Source organism: Phyllostomus discolor, chromosome 2 (genome assembly GCF_004126475.2).
Source record: "Phyllostomus discolor isolate MPI-MPIP mPhyDis1 chromosome 2, mPhyDis1.pri.v3, whole genome shotgun sequence".
Lineage (NCBI taxonomy): Eukaryota > Metazoa > Chordata > Mammalia > Chiroptera > Phyllostomidae > Phyllostomus > Phyllostomus discolor.
Genome location: NC_040904.2, coordinates 161,035,275 through 161,044,593, shown reverse-complemented (window position 1 = coordinate 161,044,593; position 9,319 = coordinate 161,035,275). Strand labels below are relative to the sequence as shown.

Below are 9,319 nucleotides of genomic sequence, written 5' to 3'. Positions count from 1 at the left end.
TGCTCCTGTCTGGCGGCCCCAGGGCTCCCCCACAAGACTATAGCAGCAACTCGGACATTGGCCCTGCAGCCCACCAAACCTCAGTGCCCCCTCGGGAGCTAATTCCTCCCGTCAGCGGTTACACACCCCTAAAACCCCCACCGACTTGGAGAAGCAGGGGCATGGAGATCTGGGGATTATATATGACAATAGCTTCAGAGGAAAGGCAAGCGTATAAATCTACTAGTGGCGATATGAGTTGGGTAGAAGGGAAATAGCAAAGGTGTTCAACTTCAGAAAGAAATCCCAAAGACTCTCCAGCTGCAGAAAACCCCCACAAAGAGGCTAGAAGTGCTGGCAGCTGAAGGCCTCCGAGGCCAACAGAAGGGTCACTTTTCGACACCCTAATTACTACATTGACAGGTTTAGGTGGTAAGGTGGCGGCTACGCTTTAAAAGGCTCAACGGTTTCTACCCAGAAAAGGATTGGGGTGCTTCCCCTCTTCCATTGGAGAGGCCAGAGAGCAGCCAATCAGGAAACATCTGGATGCAGGGCAGCCCAGCCCAAAAAGGGAAAAACAGGGAAGAAGAAAAGTGGAAATTGAAAAACTGGGCCCTGACTGACGTGGCTTAGTGGATTGAGTGCCGGACCGAACCGAACGGTCGTTGATCTGATTCCCCGTCCAGGGCATTTGCCTGGTTGTGGGCCAGGTCCTGGGCGTGTGAGAGGCAACCGACCAACCAGTCAATGGATCTCTTGCCCGTGGACTTTCTTTCCCTCTCTTCCTCCCCTCCCTTCCCACCTCTCTAAGAATAAATAAGTAAAATCTTTTTAAAAAGGAAAATTGCTACAATTTATAAAAGGTGACTCAGGGTCCTGTTGAGAGTTCAGCAACTCAATTAGCGTCTTCTAAGAAGGGAACACATTTAGGAGAAAGGGTAGCAGTCGGCCCCCTGTCAAGGCATAGATAAAAAAGTCCTTCCTTGCCCTCCAATAATCTGTAACCCCTCATTGCTTTCAATATCTTGATTCCCACTGGGAAAATACACAATACACTGGTACTAGTGTTTTTTCCTGGAGAGAGAAACTGGGTGACAAGGAATGAGAAATAAGAGAGAAACTTACCCACCATCATATGCTTTTAATAATTTATTTTTTACCATATTGAAAATAAAATGTACAATATTATGTAAAACCTGTTCCAGGAAGTCTTCCCAGTTTAACAGTTTCTTTCCCTTTTGTTAGGTCCCCGCAAACACTTATTTACCCTGTAGCAGTCACATTTATTACTTTCTTTTTTTTTAAACAGAACTTGAGTGTCTTTTTTTTTTAAAGATTTTATTTATTTATTTTTAGAGAGGGAAGGGAGGGAAAAAGAGAGAGAGAAACATCAATGTGCGGTTGTTGGGGGCTGTGGCCTGCAACCCAGGCATGTGCCCTGACTGGGAATAGAACCTGTGATGCTTTGGTTCGCAGCCCACACTCAATCCACTAAGCTACACCAGCCAGGGCTACATTTATTATTTTCTTTGAATTTTTTGTATTTATTGGAAGGTGGGAGAGAGAGAGAGGGAAAGAGACATTGGTTTCTTATTTCACTTAATTGTGCATTCAGTGGTTGATTCTTGCATGGGCCTGATGGAGGATGGAACCTACGACTTTGGTATATCAGGATGATGCTCTAACCACCTGAGCTACCTGGCCAGAGCTAGCAGTCACATTTAAATTGCATAACTTCGTTGTTCATTTCACCTTCAGTTTTTTACATAGAAATGTCCAACAATTCAGAATATCTTTTAAATTCCTTGTTAGCTAGTCTTTCTTTCTATTGTTTGTTTGTTTGTTTGTTTTTCTATGAAAAAGGATTTTGAGCTCTCTGAAGGCAATGGTAGACATTAAATTATTCTTTATAGATCTAGCAGAGCAGCACATGGGAATAAGCACTTAATATTTGATGATGATGATGATGATGAAGATGAGGCTGAAAAAGTGGAAACTGAAGGTAGCTGGAGACAAGATGGATGTGGGTGTTGGGACATGCTAACTTGGCTATTGGGTATGATGGACCTTCCAGGAAGGGCTAAGCTAGGATATGGCCCAGAGGATGGGGAGGAGGGGACTATGTGGATTCTATTGCCTGAAATAGCTCTTGGTAACCTGAGGAATTGGGAGTCAGGAGTTGAGCTGAAGTCACGTGCCTGGTTCTGGCTGGGGAGTGGAGGTGAACAAGGGAGGTTGCCAGCCAGGTTCTTTGGGCAGCTGGAAGGAGGAGGAAGGGCTAGAAGTTATTTTTAATATTATTCAGTGCACAGAAAGAGGATTTCCCAGTAGGGAAGAAGGGTTATCATAAAGGTAACACAGGTACTTCCAGAGTTCAAGGGGATGCATAGGGTTGGGGAGGAGGCCAGAGATGGTGGCAAAAACATCGTATGTGTACAGTACCATTGGATTCAACTACTAAATCCATATTTGGATGTATCTAGGCAGATGCCTTCCTGTCCTTAAGACTCAGTTTTCATTCTTCTGACAAATGTTGGTTGAAAACTTGCCTTTGTGTACAGCAATATACTAACTGGTTTGGTGGTAGAAACTTCAAAATAATGGCATCTATTTTTGTGGAGTTTATAGCTTAGTAGAAGAACATACATATACACATGAAACAACTAGCGAATATGGGATATGTGCTACTTTATTGGACATTCACGTTGAGGGATGGGTTCAGTCAAGAGGGGCTTCCAGGTGGTATATTTTGAGTCAGTATTTGGAGTTATAAATACAGTACGATGAGGAAATTGGTTCTTTCAAGTGCAGGGAATGAACTAGGAAAAGTTTAAAATGCAGTAATTAGCTAATCTAATTAGTAGGGTACAAGAAGCAAATTGTCTTGGCAAGCCTGTTGTACCTCGGGAATTCTGCAGCAGTTAACTCTTTTAAGGTAGAATGTTAATGAGGTCATAGTTCAGTCATGTACCCCAGTTAATGTCTGGCTTTTATCTGGACAGATCCTTCCTCCTCACTCAAAGCAGCTGTTTCACATGCGTGAGCCCTTAGAGGGAGGGGGACTAGACAAGAGAGTGGGGCTGGAAAGAGGATGTGTCTCTCAAGATCACATGCCCACTGAGAGTGGCTCCAGGTTATGTGATGGTTGAGGTGGGGATGCTGAGGGAAAAAGATGTCAGACAGTTAGCAAAGAAAAAGAAATGAGATCATTCCCCAACTTGGGGTTTTATATAGAAATATAAAATAATAATTAAAATACCTTCCTTACAAAAGGTTAACTGTAAGCCAGGGTTCAAGGGAGGACTCCTACTCCTTGAAATTCAGACTAAAGGGGCTCAAACTTTAAATCAATCCATACCCAGTGGAAAACCCCAAATAAATGCTAGCCTCAAGCAGTGGGGGGGGGAATTGGAGGATTTTTATGTTTCCAGACCCCTGTTTCTGGGCAAGATGTTTATTTTCCACACCAAGTAGACCCAAAGAAGAACCTAATCTTTACTTATTCTGTCCCCTCCATCCCACCTACATACACTACTCAAGTCTTTCTTGAATATAGAGAGCTTGACTAAAGATTTAGAAGGAAAGCAGCAGAGGGGCTTGCAATGTAATAGTATAAACATCATTCATTTTATCAGTAGGCACCAACACCCTTTTTATTTTTTTTATTGTATTTTTTCCATTACCATTTATCCCCCTTACACCACCCCCTCACAATCACCACACTGCTGTCCATGACCATAAGTCCTTTTTCCTTGATCCCTCCACCCCCTAACCACCACCACCATCACCACTATTTTTAAAATGTCCATGGAAGAATTTCGATGGCCCTTGGCACCCACCTAGATCCAGTCTGTAAGTGCTCTCTCCTTTTTTTCTTCTTTTGTTCTTCCCACTTTTATCACGAGCATTTTTTTTCTCCTTCTATGGTGATGAAAAACAGTATAGTGATGTTTCATTGCCTGGGTTCTTCCTGCCCTTGAGGTCTTACCCTTAAGTGCATATTTTCCAGACAAAGATGGTTCTCTCCCCTAGAAGTCAGTCTGATTTTTCCCACCTCAACGCCTTTTTTTTTTTTTAAGATTTTATTTGTTTACTTTTAGAGAGAGGGGAAGGGAAGGAGAAAGAGAGAAAGAGAAACATCAATGTGCAAGAGATACATTGACAGGTTGACTCTCCCATGCCCCTAACCGGGGACCTGGCCTGCACCCCAGACATGTGTCCTGACTGGGGATCCACCTGGTGACCTTTCGGTTCTTAGGCTGGGTGCTCAATCCACGGAGCCACACCAGCCAGGGCATTGACTTCTTTGTATAATTATTAAAGGAGGAAACTATGTAAACTCTTAACCCAGAGCGTGCAACGTTCATTTCCTTTCTCAAAGACGTAAAGCACAGTACTAAGCCCTATGGAGTCCACAAAGGTGAATAGAATTTATAGAACTACCAACAAGGGAGAATATGATAAAAGCTGTAAGAGATTAACAGATATTTAGCCCTAGCTGGAATAGCTCAATGGATTGAGTGCAGGCTGCAAACCAAAGCATCGCAGGTTCGATTCCCAGTCAGGGCACATGCTTGAGTTACAGGCCAAGGCCCCCAGCAACCGCACATTGATGTTTCCCTCTTTCTCTCTCTCTTTCTCCCTCCCTTCCCTCTCTAAAAATAAATAAATAAAATCTTTAAAATAAAAAATAAAAGTAAGTAAAATAAAATATTTTAAAAAAGAGATTAACAGATATTTGCTGTTGATACACCTTTGTGCTTATGTATCAGGCCCATGACCCAGACTGGCCAAGAATAGTAATTTGCCTGGTGACTTTGCTCCACCGGACCATCTCTGCAGCTTCTCAAACACACACTCCAGTGTGTCCTTTTTCGCCAGAGGTCTTAAATAAACTACATCTCCCGACAGGCCGAGTTGTCCCCCTGCTTCCCCCCTCTCCCGGTCCCGAGTCATGGCAACCGCGTGACGTGGGGGTACTGGGAGCTGCGGGAGCAGCGGTCGCAGCTCAGTTCTCGCTCACCCAGCCGCCTGGGTGGGAGCAAGGCCAGAGGAGCCACCGTCCCACGCCACCCCCGTGCTCCCTGGACCTGCCCCGCGGGAGCTTCCTGACGCTAGTCCTCTGGAGTGAGGAGGGCCCTGCAGGTGTCAGAGCCGAGGGCTAGGGAGGGTGGCGCGCATGGCCTCGGCAAGCGCGCGGCGGCTCCCAGTCAGGACGCGCGCAGCGGCCCAGCGCTGCTGCGGCCTCCCGCTCCGCCCGGGAGCCCGCCCGGCCCCAGCCCCGCCCCCGGGCCCTCCAAGACCGCGGCGACCAATGAGGTGAGAGGGAGGTGCGGGAGGCTACAAGAGAGGAAAAGGGGTCCGCTCAGGACCCCGAAGTTCCACGGTGGAGGATTGCAACCCAGGGATGCTAGTGTGGTGGCGGTGGTAGCGGTCGTTCCCTGCGGTCCAATGTACAGCTTTTGGGGAACCCCTTTGCAACTTATGCGCGAGGGGAAGCCTTCGGGGTGGGTGCCCAATCAGTTCTTGCCCCTCGCGGAAGCCCCGACAGCAACGGGCTTGGCGAAGCGCCGGGACCTGGTATGCTTCCTAGCTTTCAGTAGTAGCATAGCCCGCAGTCAAAGGCAATTGGCAGTTCGCACGCGCTCTGTTTTCTTCCGTCTCCTTGCGCGGCACTGTCCTCAGCTGCCCTCGACCTTTCGCAGCACTCGTGACTGCCTGGCGGGTTGCAGCAGGTGCTGGGGGAGAAGCTTGTCCAGACGACCTTCCTCTGGGATGCGCCTCTCTTCCCCTTCACCTAGGAATGACTGAACACAAAAGTAACCTGAGGTTGTCTCTCCTTTCCTTTCGGGCTTAGATTTCTGATTTCCGGCAGCCTCCTCTTGCCCCGGGCTGCCCAAGTCTTGGCGGCTGAGGCTGGCTTACCTCCCAGCCGTTCCTTCATGGGCTTTGCTGCCCCCCTCACCAACAAGAGAAAGGCTTACTCCGAGCGTAGGATCATGGGGTGAGCATCCTCCTCTGTCCAGCATACCTCCACATTCCCTTCCCCTCCAAGCAAATAACCATGTCCAGGTTAGAATGTAAGGGTTGGCAATAGGTAGAAGATTCATCCCTGGCCATCTCTCCCAGCTGTATTACTGATCGTTTATCCTTCCCTGCCAGCCTTCCAACTGTAATTTCCCTTTTCTTCTTGGTTGTTCTGTATGTGCATTAAGTGAAACACGCCTAGAGTTGGACAATGTTAAGACAGCAGGGTATTATTTCTCTGCCTACCTGACTTTATGTATTCTGAGCACAATATAAAGTAGCTAGCACTTACTGAGCACTTGCTACTGCTAGCGATTAGACTGCTTAGGTGTTTTACCACGATTTTCTTATTTGATCCTCTCAACAAATGCATATGAACCAGATACTCTTCTTACCTCTGATTTGCAGGTGAGAAAATGGAGGCAGGTAATGGTACCTAGGGCTACAATTATTAGAAAGTTGTAAAGCTAGGATCTGAGTCCTTGTATGATGGACAACATGTTCTCCCTAGATGATCCCTGTTAAGATCAAATAGATACTAATTATAAAAGCATTCTGTAAACTTAAAACATAAGGAAACATTACCATGAAAACTTGCACATTTGCTTTTGGTCATTCCTTCAGGCTTAATTTGTGGTCTCTAATTCCTGAGTGCATGGTCAGTCAGCAGAGGTACTGGGGGGAGTGCACCCAGGGCAAGGAGGAGCCTGAACCAGCTGGCAGTTCCTTGGCCTCTCTGATTCCTTCCCCTAGGTACTCAATGCAGGAGATGTTCGAGGTGGTATCCAATGTCCAGGAGTACTGCGAGTTTGTGCCTTGGTGTAAGAAGTCTTTGGTGGTATCCAGCCGCAAAGGTCACCTGAAGGCCCAGTTGGAGGTTGGCTTTCCACCTGTGGTGGAACGTTATACCTCTGCTGTTTCCATGGTCAAACCTCACATGGTCAAGGTGAGGCTGGTCGGACAGATTGATCAGTTGTTTCTGTGTTCACTAGCATTACTTTTAAGGCCTATTTTGGCTTTCTTATAATGACTTAATGTCCACGTGTCAAATACTTTTCTAATAAAATATTAGAAGGAAAATGACTTTCAATTCCTTATTATAGCCCACTTTACCTATTTTAGGTTTTATTCCATTGTATGGTATAATGTTTAATCACTTGACTGCCTTATTTCTAGGCTGTTTGCACTGATGGCAAACTCTTCAATCACTTAGAGACCATATGGCGATTCAGCCCTGGTATTCCTGCCTACCCGCGAACTTGCACTGTGGACTTTTCGGTGAGTCAGGAGCCTGTATTACACAGGGCTACAACTGGGGGTGGAGGCAGAACTGAGGTATTGTAACAAATTATTGTAACAAAATTTTAAAAAATTTATTTATTTTTGGAGAGAAGGGGAGGGAGGGAAACATCAGTGTGGTTGCCTCTTGAGTGCCCCCTATTGGGTACCTGGCCAGCACTCAATCCATTGAGCTACACCTGCCAGGGCTAAATTATTCTTTATACATACCTAGTACATAGCACTTCCTAAGTCAATGATAATTTCCACAGGTCTGGCATTTCATCCAACTTGAACATTGTGCTCAGTCCTAAGTTAAGGTTTTTTGAAGGGCCCTAAGGAACCAGCATGGGAGGGGAAAAAAAGGCACTGAATAGTGTCCTTGCATTTGGCCAGGGGCTATCCAACACGGTCTTGAGTTTCTAACTGTCTTTTACCCATTTCCAGATTTCCTTTGAATTTCGTTCTCTGCTGCACTCCCAGCTGGCCACCATCTTTTTTGATGAGGTTGTCAAACAGAATGTTGCTGCCTTCGAGCGCCGGGCAGCCACCAAGTTTGGTCCAGAAACAGCCATCCCCCGTGAACTTATGTTCCATGAGGTGCACCAGACTTGAGGCAAAAGATTGTTCCTTAGCTTCTCCTCTACTCTCTCTCCACCCAGTTCTCATTTGGCTCCTGCTCTAACCTGAGAGAAGTCTGTGTTGATAATACTGTTTTTCCTCTCAATTCTCTTAGGGCTCTAAGGTGGCTGGAAATGCTGGAGGAGGGGAGAAGGCAGGAGGATATAGAAAAGACACATGCTTAGGAAATGGTCAGGCTTAGCTGGAGAGCCCTATATGCTGATGCCTACAGCCATCTCACAGTGCATTATAATTAGTACTGTGTGGTTATCTCTGAGCCCCATCAAGGTACCTTAGTGTCTAAGCAGGGAAAATAGCAAGTTTTTTCTTTAAAAAACAACACCCCACCCAATTTTTATTTATTGACTTTAAAGAGAGAGAGGGAGAGAGAAACAGTTTGTTGTTCCACTTAATTATGCATTCACTGCTTGATTCTTGTATGTGTCCTCAGCAGGGACTGAACCTGAAACCTTAGCCTATGGGGACGATGACACTCTGAGTTACCCAGCCAGGGTCTTGTTTTTTTAAAAATTTTTTATTGATTTCAGAGGAAAGGAGAGAAACATCAATTTGTTGTTCCACCCATTTATACATTCATTGGTTGACTCTTGCACGTGGCCTGACTGGGGTTCGAACCTGCAACCTTTGGCCTATCATGATGGTAATTTAACCAACTGAACCACCTATCCAGGGCACAACTTTTCTCAAGTACTGAATAAACTGAGCCTTTTCCTCTGACACAGAGGAACTGGAAGGTCAATTACTTCTGTTTGCCTGAAATGCTTTGGGAGATGCCAGAGATCTGGCCACAGCTTGAAACATGACTTCACTTTAAGAATATTGCCACGCTAGTGGAGAGCCTGGGGCTTTCTTATCATCAGTGCCATGGGATGAAGACAAAAACAAAAACACTGAACAGAGTTGTACTCTTGGGTACAACTTCTTCCACTTGGCCTGAGTTTTTATAATATTTCAATAAATTAATTGTGACAGTGTGAATATGGCTTTTTCATATTGTTTCTTGGGAGGATAATATAGATATAGCAGAGTAGAATAAAGTCATGGGGAGTGAAGGCACAAGAAGGCCTCTAGAACACAGTGTCCCTGCTAACTATAGTAGTATATTCTACAAGCCAGGACCTAGTACCCACTCCCTTGCCTATTAATAGACTTTTCCAGAAGGTCAGTTGCAGCAGGAGTCTCAAGATAGAATAATCTGATCTCAGATTATTAACTGATGCCCTCAGGACCACCTCATATTTTATGGGCCTTCTTAAAAGAGGCTGCAAGAATAGGCATTCCATGAAGTACCAGCACCCCAGTGGTTCACATTCTGAGTTTGCCATCCTAACCCTATTTGTCCTTGGTATAGTTGCTTTCTTTCACCCAGTGGGCTGGACCAGTTTCCTTAAAT

General features: G+C 45.6%; 1 protein-coding gene across 3 annotated transcripts; it reads left to right on the top strand.

Moving 5' to 3' along the window:
• Nucleotides 1-4,956: 4,956 nt before the first annotated feature.
• On the top strand, nucleotides 4,957-8,816 carry COQ10A (coenzyme Q10A). Of its 3 annotated transcripts, none has more exons than XM_028531600.2 (5): nucleotides 4,960-5,298; nucleotides 5,837-5,983; nucleotides 6,760-6,952; nucleotides 7,183-7,284; nucleotides 7,732-8,816. In XM_028531600.2, exons 1-5 carry the CDS (start codon nucleotides 5,159-5,161, stop codon nucleotides 7,897-7,899), a joined length of 750 nt encoding a protein of 249 aa, XP_028387401.1. In that variant the 5' UTR covers nucleotides 4,960-5,158; the 3' UTR covers nucleotides 7,900-8,816. The 3 variants fall into 3 exon arrangements, with proteins under 3 accessions (XP_035874707.1, XP_028387401.1, XP_028387402.1); XM_028531601.2 differs by lacking the exon at nucleotides 4,960-5,298 and adding an exon at nucleotides 5,449-5,486 and having other exon boundaries at nucleotides 7,732-7,899; XM_036018814.1 differs by lacking the exon at nucleotides 5,837-5,983 and having other exon boundaries at nucleotides 4,957-5,298; nucleotides 7,732-7,899.
• The last annotated feature ends 503 nt before the right edge of the window (nucleotides 8,817-9,319 follow it).

Bases quoted from the DNA above. Each gene is read 5' to 3' on its own strand.
- COQ10A (XM_028531600.2), top strand. From the start codon at position 5,159: ATGGCCTCGGCAAGCGCGCGGCGGCTCCCAGTCAGGACGCGCGCAGCG. The intron at 5,984-6,759 runs GTGAGCATCCTC...TCCTTCCCCTAG, and splicing joins TCCGAGCGTAGGATCATGGG to GTACTCAATGCAGGAGATGT. The intron at 6,953-7,182 runs GTGAGGCTGGTC...CCTTATTTCTAG, and splicing joins TCAAACCTCACATGGTCAAG to GCTGTTTGCACTGATGGCAA.